This window comes from Pezoporus flaviventris, unplaced genomic scaffold, assembly GCF_033815535.1.
Source record: "Pezoporus flaviventris isolate CSIRO_AGI_PZ_B2104156 unplaced genomic scaffold, CSIRO_AGI_Pfla_v1 ptg000036l, whole genome shotgun sequence".
In the NCBI taxonomy this organism is placed as follows: Eukaryota; Metazoa; Chordata; class Aves; order Psittaciformes; family Psittacidae; genus Pezoporus; species Pezoporus flaviventris.
Window position 1 is genome coordinate 44,445,492 of NW_026892584.1, and position 20,712 is coordinate 44,466,203.

Below are 20,712 nucleotides of genomic sequence, written 5' to 3' on the forward strand. Positions count from 1 at the left end.
GTACCCTCAGAGATCCCTTAAGTTTCTAGGCTGGTCACAGATCACCATAGCACCTGCCTGCCACATCTGCTTTGAACATTGGAGAATAGGCTCCTGTAAAATGATCAATCACCATCAGGCCTTGGTCTGTGTAGAAACTATTTTGGCTGTGCCTGAACACCCCATGGATAATCCAAGAACGTAACTGGGACTAACCATGTCCTGTCCCATTACAGTTGTGTCCACAGCTAGAAACTCCTACATTTTTCCAACACTTTGGATCAACAAGCATGAAGTCTAGGAGTTGAACAGTGAGAGGGATGCTCTTGAGCTGGGTTCGAGGGCCCAGATTGCCTGGTACTCCTGTGATGGTCTCTGTTTGTCCTATGGGAGCTTGCTCTCTGCTCACTCCTCGCTTCTTCCAGGAACAGAATGTCTGTCACGGTGCTGTCGTGAGAAGTAAGTATTTCTCATTGGTTTTGGGGCACCATATGTTTGAACCCAAATAGATGTGCATGCTTTTTCTGTAATATAATTTACTGGAGTTCTTGCTGTATTACTTCTGTATTACTGGAGTCTTCATTCTGGACCAAAGTTATACACAGCCATACAGACCTGTTTCTTTAAAAACAAAAATAACCAAACCCAAACCAAACTAATGAGGGAGTGGGAGGTAGGGATGCACAGGGCTAATGGTGGTGGCTTGCAGGGCAAGGATTTTGCAGTCTGCTGTATATGTTTATTCCTTTTAGCAGAGTCACACTTAAAGCAGATCCTTTTTGCCTTCTTTTCAAGTGAAAAGAAGGTCCTTTCTCAGCAAAACAGATCATCATAGGAGCATTCAGTTTCTCATTTGCAGAATAAATGATTTCAAGTTCTCTTGGGTCCACATGGAAAAAGTACTCCACCGTTTTACCGGATGCTGTGTTCTCCAAAACATCCCATTTTTTTAAAATGGCTGTTTTTTAATGATTCGCAGCTGAAGGCCCTTCCCTGTTCTCTTGGCAGTGTATGCCGTCTTCATGGGGTGGAACAGGATCCTTTTTTTGTCCTAGGAAATAGTATTAATCCTGCCAGTATTTAACTGAATCCAGGATTACCAATGTGTGGAAAAGCTCTGCTTTTAGTTTTTACAGATGATGTTCATGACATCTTATAGTTGCATTCATGTTGTCAAAAGCGCATGTTGTGTTTGTCTGTGGTAACCTCGAAATTTCTAAAAGGGATTCATTATATTAGTATTAAACGACTGCAGTCTTCATTAGTGAAAATGAGCCAAGTTCTCTTAATAAATGGTAATTTTCTCATTTACGTTCTATATTTCTGAGGTAATGGCTTTTAAATACTTAGCATTTAAATTTGCCATTCTAGTCGAATAATAAAGTGTTACCATCACTGTAAAGTAATTTAGAATGAATTTAGATAATTTAGTTATTTACTTTTCCCAGTGTTTTCCTAGCAAGAACTGCCTAACTAGTCTGTCTTTTTCCTGTTTGTACCAATCTGGTTGATAACTACGCAGAAACAGAATAGTTAGGAGGAAATTCCAAGATGCTCCAACTTAACTTTTCATTAGCAAAGTGATTAAGAAGCAAGCAGGGCTTGCTGAGTTGTCTGAAACATCATTTTGTAGCTGTGAAGCCAGCTGTTTTCTGTTGAGTATGTAAGAAAGAAGTCTGTGTGGAAAAAAACCTGTTTCAGAATAGGCTGCTTATGTGTGTGCATTGTCATCACTTGTTTCACTCATTAAAAATCTCTAACTATACATGTTTTTTATGTCAGTTCTTTTGAGAAGATACCTGCAAGTTTACAGGTAATATGTGTGTGTGTGGGGGGAAGACTGGTGAATAGGTCAAGTACAGTTGATCTCTAGTACTACAGTTAATCTCATGTGTTATGTATTGCTTCCTTACAGGATTTAGAACTTTAAATGCCTAAACTCTTGTGCGGGAAGGTCATTACTTAAAAGTGTGAGGTCATTACTTAAAAGTGTGTGAGTGAACTTGAAATAGAATCTTGGAGGCTAAATTCTGGTTAATTTGTGTTACACTTTGGGCTTTATCTTGAATGGGAACAAATTCACTGGAAGCTTCCTCAATCGAATTAATGCAAGTATGAGACATACAGATTCCTCAGTGCAGCAGCTCAGAAAGAGTTACTCAACTAGGTTACTTCTCCAGTTGTGACTAAGGGGCCAATTAGCAGCATCCGGAGTGAGACGGCAGCGCCTAGGTAAAAATAGATGGCATTTGGAGAAGCTAGGGGCTGTTTTGGAGAAGGTCTTCAGCTGCAGACTGAGAGAAGCAAGACAGAGGCAAGCTTCAGAAAGGAGTATTACAGACATGATTGTGAGAAACTCCACACACAGGCAAAGGTAGGATTAGCCCAGAGAAATGTCATGAAGCAATACCGAATTGGACCCTAAAACTGAAGGGCCTCTGCTGCTGATGGAATGCCTAAGCTGGATTCTTCCTCACTCCCTTCTGACAAGACAAATAATGCTAGTATTGATATTAAAATGAAACAAGCTGTAATATCCTCTGAAAATGACAGGAACCAGAGGAGTGGGTGTACAGCTCTCTCAATTGGTAGGTCTTATGTTAGGGATTGATACTTTAATGTCTCAGTCAGAGAAAGGAGTAAGGCACGCAGAAGTGCTGCTTCAGCAGGTTAGCTTGAAGGCAATTAGTTGACTATTGCTGGAGTCTCCTAGACCAAACAATTAATATTCCAGGTACAGGGCAGAGAACTTGATGGCATGGGATTGTATCTTGCTTTCTAGTCTTTTCAGTTATAACTTCATCCTGTGATGAGAGTTTTGATGTTCCTTGTCTGTTATTTCTGTAGGATACTGAAGCCACAGGATTAGTGTAGTTTAAAACTCTTGTTCCTTACTTGCCTAATTTGACTGTGCATTAGACATTGGATTGGGGAAAGGCCATCTGTGCATGTGCCTGCTGATATAGCCTGAATGTAAAGAGCATGTCAAATGCTGTTTGCTTTCTCTTGATAAACTTCAATTCAGTGGCAGTAATTACTTATTTTTATTTTAAATGGCATGCTTTACTTGTATTAGTGAATTTGGTATATCATGTGGGGGGAGGAGAAAAAAAAGTCAAGAAGGCTGCACCTGAAGTCCTAGATTTAAATGCACAAAGGATGTGTGCAAGATCTGAACTACTGCTAGTAGCCTAATCGTGAGATTGGCAATTCCTAAAAAGTATGAGCAAGCTAGAGAGTGTAGGAGCTTGTGTATTCATATGATCAGGTAAAAAGCATGTTTGCTGTCCTGTACATGCTTTCCTGATCAGTGATCTGTACCTGCAGAGACTCTGTAAAAATGCCTTTTAAAAGTTATGCTAATTCACCAATAATGTATTTGGATCATCTCACTTATGAAGAGGAGCTTTCAGATTCTACTTGTGTATGTATAAATCTGCAAAATACACACTTTTCCTACTGAGTTTTTCTCCGTTAATTTTTCATGGAATGCAAAATGCTGAGATTGCTGTTCTTTTTTTGATTAGTAAGCAATGAGCTTTCTGCCAATTAGAGCAAAGGTGTAATTGCAGTTCTAAAGAACCAACGTAACACTCCCATTGACTTCAGTTTGGCAAGGATGCCAACTGAAAATGAAGTCTGTGACCACAGCACAGCTGAGGATAAATAAGCTGTTGGTGATCAGCTTATCATCTTCAAAAGAGAAGCACCTTTACTGATGAGTAGCTTGGAAGAGATAGGGTAGCAGTGTTATTTGGTAACCAGGGAAGATAAGTTTTAATTGTATTTAATGCCTAAAATGTTATGTCTGGTTGATATTTGTAACAGTCTAAACTAAAAATGTTTTGCAAGTGACTTTGCTAAGCACAGCAGAGCAATACCTGTGGTTATATTAGTGTGACATAACCTTGTAGTCTCTGTATTTTTCAGTTTTCTCAAACTTCTTTATGAATCTTAAGAACATAATACAAAACTCTTTATTTGTAATGGGTCAAATATGTATTTTGAAGGTGATACACTGTTGTAGACCTATAGTCATATTTCAGAGGAGCTAAGTAATCTCTAGAGAAATTCACTTCAGTTGCCAAGGCCCCGTGATAGATCTGTCTGTCCAGTAGCAGGTGGCATTTCTGAGGCACAAAACCCCTATGACTGATGTGTATGCATGCAGGTAAATATATTCTCCCAAAAGAAAACTGCATTTTTAAAATTCAGTGATTTTGGACGAGGTCAGAGTAAAGAAAATCATCCATGCACGTTATGGTAATACAAGGCTATGATAAGGGTGGTTCTTTAGACAATTGCAGATATTCAGAAGGGAGGTCTTTGCCCTCTAGAACCTTGTGTTGGGGAGATAAAATGTCTACCCTGTTTAGGATTCCTGCAGCAAAAGTAAAGTTGCTGTTTAAAAGGTAGAAAAGTGGCCTAAATACTCTGTCAGTCAAGTTTCTAAGTTTTAGCAATAATACCCGGTTTAGGTATAACATAACAGTGGACTCTAAAGGTGAATGATAATTACTAGTAGGTGAGTCTCTCATTTACATTCCTTTAAACTGAGCTGAACCCTTCTGTGATATAGGGGATCCTGATTTTTAAAGGAACAGCTGGTATTTTTATGTAGACATATGTAAAGATACTACAAGTAACATAAAATATCCAGCATAACACAGATTTAACTTGACAAGGTATAGGGGAGAGTTATATAAAGGCATTTTTTTCCTTTCTGTTGGTGAACTGATCCAGATCAAGAGGCTGCTGTAGATGTGGTCTAGAACGGGGATATATTTCTGTGCACTGTGGAATCTGAGACAATCTACAGTAACTACAAAAGCAAAAGAAAATAGATTATTTATTTTCTGTCATTTAGACAGATCTACTGGGCTTGGCCATGAGAAGGGTGTTCCCTTAACAAAGAGCTTGACTAATTTGAGTTATTGTCATAAGGCATTGAATAACATAGTCTGAGCCTTACAAATGACCATATCACAGGGCAGCTGAGCAAGCCAAAGCACTGGAAGGCCTTATGCAAGGAACATACCTTGAAGGAGGGAATGATGTGGTAACCTCCTTTTTTGACAAAGAAACCGTGTGGTTTGCTTGTGGGTGCAAAGTTCCTCATACAGCATTTTTTGAGTAATGCTTTCTAGTTTCAAGTTGTCAAAGAGATGTTATTCCAGTGTGACCAAGATATACCTTCAGGTTTTCCTGTGTTTTCTCGTGGCTCAGCCAGGATGTAGTGGGGGTTATGTTCTTGTGCTCAGGAAATGCAGATGAGCAGCGAGTGCTGTGACTCGTATTCCTGAGGGACATGTCGCTGCAGATGCATCATGCCCTGCAACCCCAGCTTGTCTTTGGCATACATTTAAATCCAGCTTGAGGTGTTGATTCTGATCTCAGAGGATCTTAGTGGGCTGAAACTAGTATTTAGAAGACTGAATGAATAATGAAAGCCAAACCAAATAATTTTGTCCTTCTGTTGTGCCTGAGTTTCTGCAGTGAAGAGGAAATGTGTGTAAGAAGTCGAGCTTTCAGGGGGGTCCATTTTGGGACTTCAGATTGAATTCCCAGCTTGTTTCCACATCTTCCATCATAACTTTGGGTATGTTTATTAAATCCTGTCTTTTTCTTTCACAAACATAGCATCTTACACGTGTGCAGTTCCTTAAAATCATAAAATTCTTAATACATTACAAACATTGCTCCTTCAATGGAAAGAATGAGAGAGCAAACTAATGACAGGCAGTGGGATTGCATAGTGCATTACTGGAAAATGCTTGGAGACTATTGTGGTAAATTAGCATAGAGTAGAATATGTTCTTGACTAAATTTATACTACCAAATGAGAAGGGAATGGAAGTTGTGTTTTCAGGGTTCAATTAAACTCTTCTCAATGTATAAATATGGTTAGAGAAATCTGTATTTTATATGTATGTATATTATTTAAGTTAATAAATGTAAATATTTTTAAATATAAGCCTGAGCTCTTAGGGGGTTGTGTTTGTAGAATAGCTTTCACTTAATTACTTCTTCCACTGGGGAATCAAGTACTCCTGTGACTTCTGTGATAAATTAGTGGGTCAGTACCAAGCAGAGTAGCAATCCTGGCACTGGTTCTGACCCCTTTTGGATGAGAGTTATGTTTTGGGTTTCCTCTGTTCTTGGTTCAGGGTTGTTTGGTTGGTTGTTTTTTTTGTGTTTTTTTTGTTTGTTTTTTTTTTTTGAAGAGTCTGTTTTTGCATTAATTTCATAGAGCAACTCTGTAGTTTGAGCAAAATGAATGCTGCATATTTTTATTTGGGGGTTGGAACTAGATGATCTTAAGGTCCTTTCCAACCCTAACTGTTCTGTGATTTGGAAAGATGGCAGTTTCAGAGCAAGGTGTAGTTTTTGGAGTCTCAGAAAACCCAACTACAAAGATTTTTCATGTAGAATAAGTTATTCGTTTGTAATACAGCGCGATGTTAAAATTCAGAGATCTCTTAAGTTTGTGGAGATTTTGATTCTTAGTCTAAGTGTTTTGTTACACAGCTCTAGGAAATGATGAACTGGGTCTTAGTGTTGTCTCCCAGGAAGCCTTGTTTGGGGAACAAACGAGGAATTAGAGATGTGTGCACGTGTATGGGGGTATGATATAATAGGCATCACAGAAACATAGTGGGATGGCTCCTATGACTGGAGTGTTGGAATGGAAGGTTACAGGCTCTTTAGAAAAGACAGGCCTGGCAGGCGGGGAGGGGGAGTTGCCCTTTATGTTAGGGATAGGCTGGAGAGTATGGAACTCTGTCTGGGGACAGGTGAACAGTCCACAGAGAGTTTGTGGGTCAGGGTTAAAGGGAATATAGCTATGGGAGACATTACTGTGGGAATCTGTTACAGACCGCCTGATCAAGGAGAACCTGCGGATGAAGCACTCTATAGACAGATAGGAAAAGCCTCACGCTCGCAGGCCCTTGTTCTCATAGGGGACTTCAACCACCCTGACATCTGTTGGAAGGAGGGTACGGCCCGGCACAAGCAATCCAGGAGGTTCCTCGATTGTGTGGAAGACAACTTCCTTCTGCAAGTAATGGAGGAGCTGACAAGGAGAGGTGCCATGCTTGACCTCATGCTCACCAACAGGGAAGGGCTCGTTGGAAATGTGACTCTCCAGGGCAGCCTTGGATGCAGCAATCGTGAGATGGTCGAATTCGAGATCCTCAGGAGAGTGAGAAGAGCGTGCAGCAAGCTCACTGCCCTGGGCTTCAAAAGAGCAGACTCTGGCCTTTTCAGGAACCTGCTTCGGAAGGTTCCATGGGATACAGCCCTAGAGGGCAGAGGGGCCCAAGACTGTTGGTTAATATTCAAGGATCACCTGCTACAAGCTCAGGAGTGTTGCATCCCAACTAGAAGGAAGTGCAGCAGGAGGGCCAGGAGACCTGCTTGGATGGATAAGGAGCTACTGAGGAAAATTCAAATGAAAAATGAGGCTTATGAAAAGTGGAAGCAGGGACAGGTGGCCTGGGAAGAGTACAGGGATGTTGTCTGGGAAGCTAGGGACCAGGTTAGGAAAGCTAAGGCCCAGTTAGAATTAAACTTAGCTAGAGGTATTAAAGATAACGGGAAGGGATTCTACAGGTAGATAGCAAATAAAAAACAGACTCGGGAGAATGTAGGCCCCCTCAGGAAGCTCTCGGAAGAACTGGCTACCCAGGATTTGGAGAAGGCTGAGGTTCTGAATGACTTCTTTGCCTCGGTCTTCACTGGCAAAGGCTCTGACCAAACAACCGAAGTCTTGGAAGACAGATGCAGGGACTGTGAGAATGAAGACCTTGCGCCCACTGTAGGAGAGGATCTGGTTCGAGACCATCTTAAAAATCTGAATGTGCACAAGTCCATGGGTCCTGATGAGATCCATCCGCGGGTCCCGAAGGAGCTGGTGAATGAAGTTGCGAAGCCGCTGGCCATCATATTTGAGAAATCATGGCAGTCAGGTGAAGTTCCCAATGACTGGAAAAAGGGAAATATAACCCCCATTTTCAAGAAGGGGAAAATGGATGACCCAGGGAATTACAGACCAGTTAGTCTCACCTCTGTGCCTGGCAAAATCTTGGAGCAGATTCTCCTGGCAGGCATGCTAAGGCACATGAAAGACAAGAAGGTGCTTGGTGACAGCCAGCATGGCTTCACTAAGGGGAAATCCTGCCTGACCAATTTGGTGGCCTTCTATGATGGGGCTACAGAACTGATGGACAGGGGTAGAGCAGTTGATGTCATCCACCTGGACTTGTGTAAAGTCCCACATGACATCCTTGTCTCTAAATTGGAGCAACATCAATTTGATGGATGGACCACTTGGTGGATAAAGAACTGGCTGGATGGCCGCACACAAAGAGTTGTGGTCAATGGCTGAATGTCTGGCTGGAGACCAGTAACGAATGGTGTCCCTCAGGGATCGGTGTTGGGACCGGTCTTGTTCAACATCTTTGTCGCTGACATAGACAGTGGGATTGAGTGCACTCTCAGGAAGTCTGCCGATGACACCAAGATATGCGGCTCAGTTGATACCCTGAAGGGAAGGAATGCCATCCAGAGGGACCTTGACACGCTTGTGAGGTGGACTGATGCCAACCTGATGAAGTTTAACCATGCCAAGTGCAAGGGTCGGAGCAATGCCAGGCACAGCTACAGGTTGGGCAGAGAAGAGATTCAGAGCAGCCCTGCAGAGAAGGACTTGGGGGTGTTGATCGATGAGGAAATGAACAGGAGCTGGCATCAGTGTGTGCTTGCAGCCCAGAAAGCCAACCGTATCCTGGGCTGCATCAAAAGGAGCGTGACCAGCAGGTCGAAGGAGGTGATCCTGCCCCCCTACTCTGCTCTTGTGAGACCTCACCTGGAGTATTGTGTGCAGTTCTGGTGTCCTCAACATAAAAAGGACATGGAACTGTTGGAACAAGTCCAGAGAAGGGCCATGAGGATGATCAGGAGACTGGAGCACCTCCCGTATGAAGACAGGCTGAGGAAGTTGGGGCTGTTCAGCTTGGAGAAGAGAAGGCTGCGTGGAGACCTCATAGCAGCCTTCCAGTATCTGAAAGGGGGCCTATAGGGATGCTGGGGAGGGAACCTTCATTAGAGACTGTAGTGATAGGACAAGGGGTAACGGGTTCAAACTTAAACAGGGGAAGTTTAGGTTGGATATACAGAGGAAATTCTTTCCTGTCAGGGTGGTGAGGCACTGGAATGGGTTGCCCGGGGAGGTTGTGAATGCTCCATCCCTGGTAGTGTTCAAGACCTGGTTGGACGAGGCCTTGAGTGATATGATTTAGCGTACGGTGTCCCTGCCCATGGCAGGGGGGTTGAAACTAGATGATCTTAAGGTCCTTTCCAACCCTAACTATTCTATGATTCTATGTACGCATACATAATTAATCATTATTTTGTTATGTGCTTAATGCACCAACAAATTCCAGTGCAAATCCTGAACTGCCTTGTGACCCCAGGTAGAATGGAAAGTAGCTATAAGACTTCTGTGAGACCTTTGTGTTTTTACATGTAATGATTGTTATAGTGCAAAAGCTTCCCATGTCATGCAGGAAAAAAAAAAAGGAATCTGATAAGAATCTTATGAAAAGGAAGACAGTCCTCTTCGGATTCTTCTGTCTGCCTGTTCAGCAGGCCATTATGAGGGTTTTATTGCAAACGTGTTTCTTAGTAGCCTGGAATTTGTAAACCTTATTCTGGGTTTTAGATTTCTTGCCATCCAAGGAACCTGGAATCATAGACAGGTTTGGGTTTGAAGGAACCTTAAAGATCATCTAGTTCCATGGGCAGGGACACCTTCCACTAGACCAGGCTGTTCAAAGCCCTGTCCAACCTGGCCTTGAATACTGTCAGGGATGGGGCAGGCACAGTTTCTCTGGGCAGCCTGTGCCAGTGCCTCATCACCCTCACAGGGAAGAAGTGCTGCCTAAGATCTAATCTAAATCTCCCCTCTGTCAGTTTAAAGCCATTTCCCCTTGTCCTATCACTACATGCTCTCATCAGAAGCCCCTTTCCAGCTTTCTTGTAGCCCCCCTTTAGGTACTGGAAGCTGCTGTAAGGTCTCCCCGGAGCCTTCTCTTCTCCAGGCTGATCAACCCCAGCTCTCTCAGCCTGCCTCCATAGGAGTGGTGCACCAGCTCTCTGATTATCTTTGTGGCCTTTTCTGGACTTGCTGCAGCACATCCACATCCTCTTTTGTTGAGGGCCCCAGAGTGGAATGCAGTACTCCAGCTGGGCTCTCACAAGGCCACAGTAGAGGGAAATAATGAGGTGTTTGTTATAAATTGCTAGTCTTGTAATTTTGTGATATTTGCCATTAATTTACATTAAAAAAAGAAATCCAAAACCCCCAAACCCCCAAAACCCACATGATGTAGCCAGGGAAAGTTGAAGCTGCAGTGTAATCCATCATTCTCCCTAAAATTAACAGAAACAGACTAAGATAAAAGTGATATAAGCACAGCATAACAAAGTTGAAGTAATGGGCCGAGGCTAGCTTGTGTCTGTTGACATTTGGAATTCCAGTGCTCTACTAAGAATTTAGGAACAGATGGAGGATGGCAGGGTCCTAGAGACTAGCAAGGCAGTTAAAAATACACTGAAAACCAGCCTGAAGCACTGTTGGTGATCTTAAAGGGAAGGAAGATAGTGGTAGGGTGACCCAGCAGAGCCCTGAGCTGCTATTGTGTAGCTCTGCTCTATGCCGTAATTTGAGAAATCACTTTGAAAACTGAGATGGCTCTGTTTACATTGGGTTCCTGTCTCTGGTCTTCTCCTTTAGGGTAGAGGAGCTGAGCAACTGGGTAAGTTCAGCTTGGTTTAGATTTACATTTGCACTACCTATATAGCTTTTGCTATTACAATGTCTACAGGAAAACCCGAATTCAGTTCTGATGTACAGCTCCTCCTTCAACAGCTGAAAGGAACCAGTTGAGGATTCGGCACTGAAGGCATTACCAGCTAGAACTGAGCAAAGGTATAAGGAGTAATACTAATTGTGGAGTCTCAGAAAACCTAACTACAAAGATTTTTCATGTAGAATCAATTTTTTGTTTGTAATGGAGCATTTTGTTAGAACTCAGATCTTTTAAGTTTGTGGATATTTTGATTCTTAGACTAAGGATGTTATAACAGCTCTGGGAGCTGGTGAGCTGCGTTTAAGTGTTGTCTCCCAGCATAACTAGGCATGGTAAAAAAACCCAGCATATGAAATTAACAGGTCAGTGCCAAAAAAATCCCAAGAAAACGCTAACCAACAAACAAAAACCAAAACAACCACAAATCCTATAAGTATAGATATGTTTATGTTTATACAAATGTGGAAAGAAGAAGACAAACAGGAGTTTTATCATTTGGGTGGTTTTGGTTTTGTGTTTTTTTTGGTGTGGTTTTAAGTTTATTTGATTTGTTTTGTTTGTTTTAAGAATATTTGAAGTTAATCTCATTTTCTTTTTTCCCCTCCCCCTTGGAGAAGGTTTCGAAAAGTAACAATTATGTCTTTCATATCTAATGGTAGAAGATTCGGCATAAGTTTAGGCGGAAGTTGTATAGCAGGTCAGTATTCTCAAGTGTCAGGACACATGGGCAGCAGCTCTCTCTAGTGACTGTTCAGCAAACCTAGTGACTTCAGCTCTTCTGAGTAAAGGTTAGCTTGTTCTTAAAAAGTGCAATTCAGTAATAACCTACTTATCTACCATAAACTTTCTGAGCCAGTATAAAAATCCTTGAGTCAGTCCAGGAAAATTGGCCACAATAGCTCTTGGTGTTTCGGCAGAGTATTTTTGTCTTATCTTGGGATTTTATGCCACGTATTCATTTTTGGAAATTGAAATGACATTTCTGTGTATTTTTGCCTGCCTTTCTGCTTCCCTTAAAAGCAGAAATTGCTAATAATTGTTTTTGAAATAATAATAAAAATTTGGGAGAGAGGGAGCAGAGAGAAGGCAACCTACAAGACCTGCGATCAGCTTGGGGCTACGAAATAAGTGTTCATTTGATGTCTAGGCACACTTACCATAAATAATGTAATGGGATATATTACAGATGTCGCAAGAGTGTCAGAACCTCCAGGTATGTAGATGTTTAATCAAATCTAGCCCCTAACTCATTCATTCTTGTTTGCTTAAACACTTTGAGTTCATGTTTTTTTCCTTTAAAAATATTCTACTACTTTCTTTGTGTTACCTGTTCTCTGAACAATTTTTTCCTCTCTGTCTTTTACAGGCTTTCTGCTCATGCTCTACCTCATTCTTTTTCCCTCTTCATCTTTTAAAACTTTGTTATGTTGTTGCTCTGCCTTCTTTGGCTTCCCATTCTGTCCCCTTGTCATAATACTCATAGGTGCTTTGCTGTTCTTCCACCTCTTTTGGTCCACTCATCTACTTGCTTTTGCCCCATCAGTTTTTCTCCAAAATTGGCTTAATCTCAGTCCTTTTCCATACCTTCTCTGTTATTTTCTTTGACCTGCATGATTTTGGCTTGAACGTACTTGTAGGTAGAATAGGTAAATTTTGTCTTGGGTTACTCCATTAACCTAAACTCCTCCCATTCATTGAAGAAGTTGTGAGGATGGGTTGAGAAGTGTTGTCAGCTTACCTGTGGAAGAAGGCATTGCTTACCTGTGGAAGAAGGCATTGCTGCTTGACTATGAGAAGACACGATTACTACTAAGTGGTTGTTATTAGTACTAGTGTGACAGACACTGTATACTACCAAAACTCTTGTATTTTTGTGGGACCCAGAGCAACAGTTGGTGTACCCAGATACCCTGATAATCTTGTCTTCCAGTGGCTGCTCATGAATTCAAGTATATTTACTTGATTGCTTATTATCCAAAGTGTTTGATATAGCTCTGCTTCATAATGGATTCATCGTGTTGAGTTAGTGATGAGTAAGAGGACCCAAACCTTTAAAACCTAGCGCTCACCCTGGAAGCGCTCTACTCACTTGCGAGTGACACGTCACTGGTGCTAATTTGCAATAATACCGTCTTTTTGCAACAAGTATGGATGTAATAGTACTTTGCTATGGCTCATCAGTAGCTTTGACAATCAAGCTTGTGATCTTTGTTCACTTCTAGGTTGAAAGATATTCACAGCACACACACCACTGGTGTAGTCAGTAGTGGGATGAACAAGTGTTGGTCACAGAATGATAAAGCCTAGCCTAAAGGAGTCTTTTTGCACTGAAAGCTTTGCTGCTGTGGCTCTGGATTGAGCCATACGGGTGAAAGTGAGGAGCCTTGAAGTGTTGCCTGCACTTTGGCTGCTGTGGAAGTAGGAAAAAAGTACAATTGAAGCTTAACAAAATTTAAAAGTATGTGGTCTAAAAATGCGCTTTATTGAAATTTTTTTAATTGTCAGTTTGGTTTTAACTTTTGGTCTTGTGATGGAGGCAGCAGTCCTTCATCCATGCATTCTTTTAAGGTGCTGAAGCTTGTCAGATTTTACATACATGATTAAAGGCAGAATTTTGATTAATATATTTAAAAGTATATCTCTGCTATAAAATTTGGCAGTGTATATGTCTAATAAGGAGTATCCCCTGTTGCTTTTAGTGCTGCTCAAGGCACTCAGATGAAATGCTGGATCTCTGCTTTCAGACTACTCATCCTCGTAAATGAAGTTTGTTGAAAACCTCTGTGAAATGATTGGGGAGCATTTGCAAGCAGTAGAGGGATTTGTAATATCTAGGATCCTTGTGAAACTACCCAGGAGACTGCCACTTGGTGAGAACTTTATTTGGTTTGATCAGAAGAAATTTATGGTCAGGGAACTAATTCTCAATTTTGTGATTGGTTATCTGGAGAGACACTGTTTGTCAGGAAAACTGGTGGAGTATGTCCTGTGTTGCACTTCTAATAGTGCATTTTGAACGTGCTGGAAACAGTATGTTCATGTTGTGCTTATCGTTTTGTGCATGTTCACTCATAAAAATCAGCTTGAGTTTGTCCCACTATATTTATTGCCGAGTGCATGAAGGTGGTAGTGGTTAGACTGTATTTTGAACACAGTGCTTAACTACTGCCCTGCCTGTATAATTATTAAGTAGAGAGAATGGTTTGAGAAAACAGCTTTGAAAAAAACACCTATTATAAATGAGTGATTGCTGACTTCACAAAGCATTTATAGTATCGACAGCCAGTCAGTAAAATAAAATGAATGTAATCAGGATAGTGATTACTTTTCTCAAGAAGTATGTGTAAGAAAGAGAGGGCAAACATTTGTACTTCTTGACATCTTAAGACCAATATTCTACTGTAAAAAGTGGCTTATAGAAATGTGACTTGTTATGTACTCAGATATATGTATGACAGGACCTTGAGTTACTGAAATCTTTGAGTTGGGTGTCGCTAGACCTCCTCTTGAAGACAACTTCTCAAAGCAGACAAAACAGGCTTTCAAATTCAAATTTGCAAGTTTTATTTGAATAAAAACTAGAAAGTTAGATTCTTACCAAGTAGAATCTTCATAGTGACCTGTGGGGGACAGATTTATGCACAGCTGCCTGCTTTGTTCAGGTAGGTTCTTGCTTCAGTAGTTGGTTGTGTTTAAATTGGTGACTCGGCAAGTGGCAGCAAAGTGGGAGCAGTTGGGGTTTTTTTTTAGGGCTTTTTTGTCACAAGGAAATTTTAGTGAACTAGAAAGATGATGGTCCTAGGTTTATTTAATAACTGGAAGATATGGAAACTGAAGAAAAGTTGGGGAATTATTTTGTATTAAGTTGATAGGGAAAGAATACATGAAAGAATCCCAGTGGGCAGAGGCAATTGAATATAGAGTTCTTAGATGCTGGGAAACTGTAAGGAAGTTCTTAAAATTAATGTGAGTAAAAAAGTTAGTATTAATCTCGCTGTCCCACATTCTGGACATACTTTGGGTTTTGTGTGTGTGTGTTCTTATTTTTCATGCTTAATGTGGAGCTTGCTTTTACTGTCAGACAAGAAGGTGATGCTAATTCCTTATGCAAATATCACCTTCAAGCTGATTAATAACAGTAACTTACATACTGGAAGCAATAGTTAATTCTGAGGGCATTTTAGTTTTAATTATTAATAAATGTTTGATAGTACCTATGTGGGTGCAGGGTAGCATTTGTGAGCATATCCTAGTTTTGCTTAATATTTTATATGTGATCTGCATTATTTGTCCTGTTTTCTTCTAATTCAAAGCCCTATTATCTCTTGCGTGTGCAGTCCTGGGACTTTTCCTTATAGTTGCCATGCTGGTTTTAAGCAGCTCAATCCCTTCCACCATCTTCACTTCCTAGCATTATACCTTTCATTGGAGAACTACAGGCTGAAATGGATCAGGGAACTGATCCAGCTGTTTAGTTTCTCTCCATTCTTGCTTTTAACCACTGAGAGGAGAACCATAGCTTAGTCCTCTATATGCAGTTTTGCTGGTCTAATGCATAGTTTTAGTTTTTTATGATCCAAAATTATTTACTTGTACATAACATCAATTAAATATGAATGTAGTCTAAACATGAATATTTTTTATGCATGTAGGAGATTTGCAGAAGTAGTATGGTGTCAGATTTTTACTCTGTATTTGATAAAAGATACAGAAGGCAGAGACTGCAGAGATGGTTGATGAGAAGGGATGGGCTGCTTGGATTAGGATTATTTTGGGAGAGGCTATTAAGAGAGAAACTGAATTGCTTTGGCCATTTTAGAATTAGTATTTCAACCCTTGTAGTAACAATTGTTTGTCCATGTCTAAAAAACCCGATTACACTACTTTCAGACAATTTTCCTGATAACTTTGTGAAAGAGTTTCTTTTGTTAAAGGCTCTGATGCTCTCTTGATTATCATTGTTCCAATGTATTAGTACTTGCTTTCACTAAACCAGTTTCCTTTGAATCTTTGAATACGCAGTGTATTTCAAAAGCTCTGTATAGGTTTCAGTGGCCAAAAAGAAAACTGACAAGCCTGAAAATTAACTTGTAGCAAAGACCTTCTGAAAATGAGGAGGGTTCTTACAGTCATCCAGATGGAAGTTTATCTTTCTTTAAATCTTTATTTTAAAAAATATATACTCTCCTGTGCATTTGACATAAATCACACACACCAGTTAATTGTGTCATTTCAGTTTAACTTTTTAGATTATTAAAGTATTACCGGTATTTACACAGATTTATCAGAGCAGTTGCTGAGTTTTCAGTTCTTTCAACTAAAAGTAGATACAATGTAATATTGCAGGTTGTCAAATTTTGGGCCCTAAATGTTTGGCTGCACCTTAGTGCAAGAGTAAAGGGATGCAGAATTCATTGAAAGTTCTGAGTATGCTTCTGCTGAGAAGAAATTATTTGCTGTTTTTCATCTGCAAACTGTGAACATCTGTAAGGAGCTGCATGTTTCTTTTCAAGTCATTGCGTTAAGGAGCTCAGCTCTGCTATGGAGCTCAATAGGTCTGTACTCCAAGCACCAGTTTGCTTCCTGCTCCAAATAGCAAGAGAATGGCTGGGAAAGTCCACTCTTAGTGACCTTTCGGTAAGGTCTGTACAACAGTGAAACACACACACAAAAAAAAAAAACACAAACCCTCTTCCCCCTCCCCCCCCTCAACAAACAAATAAGCAAGAAAACACAAAACCACCCCAAACCCAAGCCAACTAATAGCATGGTCTCTGTGGGAAGATTGGGAACATGGAATGCTGCTTTTACTGATTTCCGATGCCCTTTTCTTGTGCTGTGCACATTAGGACCCCTTAAAATTTACACTCATATACTTTTGCTGTTTCCAAGTAGAAAAACGAAGGCATGTGGTGGCACTCTGAATCCTGAGGAGCAACGAGAAATATTGTATGACATTTCTTGCAGTTTTGTTTTTCACTGTAAATGGCAGCTTGCTTAATAAAGAAAAGTGGATCTAACCAGAACAATTGATTTGCGAGGTTTATTTCGGGGGGCTTTAGTAGTTTTTTCTTTTTGTTGGTTATTTGTGGGGTTTTATGATTGAGTTTATTTTTTTGGTTTACCACTGTAGTTCGCATGTCTCAATGTAGTAAGGCAGCAATGAATTTCATCTACTGCTCTAGAGTGGTTTTTCTTGAGAAGAACTTAATTATATTTTTCATTGTGTTCCCACACGTCCAGACACTTAACTTGAGGAAAAATGAAAACAAACTTTTATTAGTTATTTTAATGCTTTAGTCATTTTTAAATTTTTATTTAACACCAGCCCTACCTTAAAATGAGTGTTGTCTTGAGTCATATGAGTTTGGTTGTAACTTGTGCTGAACTGTGTCTTAATGGAGTCCTGTTTGATTTCAATCTGTTTTTCATTTTGACCATGATAGTCTTGTTGGTCAAAGTGAATGTGTGAAAGCCATGTAGAACAATGCAACTAAAACAATGTTCATGTAACATCATAGATTTTATTGATACCATTTACATGTTGTCAAGTTCTGTGGTGGATTATAGATCGTATAGGAAAGAGTGGAAGCTACAATTAAAAATAATACTCTTGAAAAGTAACTAATTGCAGTTTTATCTCTCTCTCTTTTTTCCCCTGTTGTCCTTCTCTTTTCAGCTGGTATTTACAGTCCAGCTTTGGAAAGAAATTGTTAATTGATTAACTGTTGGCTGCATGCTAATAACAGTGAATTCTGAAGTCTGCTCTACTTTCTTGTATTATTTGAAGGCGAGTAGTCAAGAAAGCAGTCACAAGTACTTTGCTTCCCCAGGCCCTTTATCTCCTGTGAGGCTGTAACCTGAGAAGGGGCTGCTCACAGAAGTGGTCGGTTTTTGTAATGGGTGAAGGCTAATGAGTTTCTCTGACTCTGGCTTATTTTAGGTTTCCCCACTGCCTGCTGTGAGGCAAGAGGAACCTGTGTAAGAGAGCTGGCCAGAGGAATAGCTTTAGGGTGACCTGGTTTTGGGACCTTCATTTTTCCAGAGGTGTTTGAGGAAGATTCTTTTCTTGCATAGCTGCTGCTGTTGGGATTCTGTAGGACCACTTGCATCTTCTGTGCCACAGATGTTCCACCGTTCCTTTGGGAACATGGGGTGAACAATTCTGATGATATGAAGTGTGATGTCATAACTATAAAGCTTCCCTCCTCTCCCTTAATCTCCCTTGGACACAGCTGTTGCAGAGCTTACCCAAGCCTAATGAATAAGAGATTGGTGTGTACTGCCTGATACCACCAATTAAACTTTACCCGGATCGTGGTTGTATTTTCTGGGATGCAGTTTGCACAACCTATTGAATCCTGTCACTACTGCAGTACTATAAGCAGAAAAAGGTTGAATAAACTGTTGTACTTCATCATGTCAGGTCAGAAAGTTATTTATACTGCAGTCCGTATTTATTCTTTTCAGTGTTTAAGCAATGCAGAGAGTTGATGTGAAGTGCCTTGGGGTCCTTGCATCTCTATCAGTACTTCTTAGGAATTATGTACTGTGACCTTGTAATATTTCACAGGTTTTTTGAACTTCAAATTAATAACTGTTTTGTATGTTTTAATTAAAACAGATTCATGGTACTTTGTCCTTAAAACTACTTTACAATTATTAACAGTTTCCAGTGTTTGACAAGTATTCCTTAACTCAACATACTCTCATGTCAGCCATAAGAAGTTCTGCCTTAGGCTGGCTTTTTTTTAAGTATGTACAAGTTTTAGGAAATGAACATCAATTCTTTACTATTAAAATTTTCTAGTTGAAATCAGCAAAAGTTTTAATTTATGTGTTGTGTCTTGGAAGGTAATTTGCTGGATTCTGGTGCTGACAGGCCATTTTTGCCTTTAGAAAGTTGACCAAAGGAAGTGAAGTGTCCTCTAGTTTGAGGGCATACTTTCAGAGTAGAAATTCATATTTAATTTCTGCAACTTTCTGCTGCTGTTAGCCTCTGGTGTACATGAATGTTGGATAAACTAGGCTTTCTGTGTGCTCTTTTGATGCGCTTGGTAAACTAACAAACCATGAGGAAGTTTACATTCCTTTTCCTATTTTATTAAGTCTTTTATTTGCTAAGAATTAAGAAAACAGAGCAAAAGTAGTATGTTCTGATACTTTCCTGGTCAAGCACATATCATCATTTTCTGTGAAAATGTTCCTATTGATGTATGTTATGTCTTCATAGTACAGCAAATAGTCCTCACTATGGTTCAGAAAAGTTGATTTTGCTATGGAAAGTGTCAACATTGGGGTAATGATTGAATCTGAAAACTTGTTTGCAGAATTATAGTCTTGCTGTGTATTCATATGCATATTTATGTATATTCATATAGGGTGTTTAGAAATATAAATTAATCAAGCTTGATCTGTTTGACAGTTCTTTCATCCTTCTTCAGAGTGTGTGTTATTGATGGTGAATGTCAGCCTTCAGTGAAAACAGTGGTATATCACAGAATTACATCTCGAATGCTGTTGTGTGCGCATTTGCTGCTTCAGCCTGCACTTTATTGGTGAACTTTATTTTCTTAATAGCAGGTGATGATTAAATTACTTGTACAGCATGTTGTTAGAGATCTGAAACGCACAGTAGTAATACAGTTTCTATAAGGGGTTTGTTTGTTAATCTGAGCTCTGTTTTACAAAAATTATATGAATGCTGCTTTCCTTTGAAATTGATCTTCAGAAAGAAATCCTGTTTTGTATAATAAGATGTCAGACTCACAAATATTTCCTTTCTTGTTTCATAGACGTTCCATCTTCAGAGCAGCCTGAACTGTTCCTAAAGAAACTTCAACAGTGCTGTGTCATTTTTGACTTCATGGACACGCTTTCAGACCTTAAAATGAAAGAATACAAGCGCTCCACTCTTAATGAACTGGTGGACTACATTACAATAAGCAGAGGCTGTTTGACAGAGCAGACTTACCCTGAAGTAGTTAGAATGGTGAGTTCCTTCTTTCTCCTGGTCTCTTTAAATCCACTTGCAATTCCAGTTACGCATTGTGGGCGAAATTGAACGCTGGAGTAGGTGGATTAAATGAGGCCTTTGGTTTGTTTTTTCTCGTAGACATCACTTGGGGATAATTCTCCAAAGAGAAAAATATTAATTTTTATATATTCTTAATTAAAGTCAAGTAGATGATGGTTATTACAGTGTCACAAATGCATGAAAGGAAACCTGGATTGTTTCTTGTTGGAGAAGGACTGTAAAATCAGAGTTCCACACCATCTATCCACTCTTTCCCCCACTCCAGTATAAATAATGTAATGTCTTTCTTTGAAATTTATCCAAGGTCTTGAGAGTATACTTTAGGTGGAGATAACCTAAAGTATACACAGGTAATGATTTTTAAAGAATAAATGCTAAAAGTGTTGTATAGCGTCAATATGGAAATTTCCTGGTTGTATTATGTGGATTCATCATAGCTGCCATTAGAGTGAGCAAGGTTATGTGGTAATAAAGCCATACCTTGTATATATAGATTGTAAAATAGTGTTTTTAATGTAAAAATGGAAGTAGTAACAGATGCTAGCTATATGGTGAAAAAATGCTCATTGTGGTTTGCAAAATCAGTCACTGCTTTCATAAGGGTTACAGAACCCTTATAACCTGTTATCTAAATGTGAAGGCAGTTAGTTACATATAAATCTGGTGATGTTGGTTTCCTAATGGTAGTATGTGATCATGGAATCCACTGGCTGTGTGCTGTAAGCATGAAAACATGAATAGATTTTACTCCTTAACTTCTTTTCTGACACACATGGACACATGCTGTGTTGTTTGTCTGAAATATTTAAAAATAGCTGTAAA

At 39.9% G+C, this 20,712-nt stretch overlaps 1 protein-coding gene across 8 annotated transcripts in view; it reads left to right on the forward strand.

Annotated features, from left to right (window-relative positions):
• PPP2R5E (protein phosphatase 2 regulatory subunit B'epsilon) overlaps window positions 1-20,712 on the forward strand; it is a 75,632-nt gene that overhangs the window by 25,096 nt on the left and 29,824 nt on the right. For 7 of the 8 annotated variants that reach the window (XM_061464200.1, XM_061464203.1, XM_061464202.1 and 4 more), the window contains one exon: window positions 19,649-19,845. In XM_061464200.1, the coding sequence (XP_061320184.1) occupies window positions 19,649-19,845 (197 nt within the window). Of the gene's footprint in view, window positions 1-2,118; window positions 2,354-19,648; window positions 19,846-20,712 lie in introns of those variants that run through there. The other variant, XM_061464204.1, reaches the window with a different exon arrangement.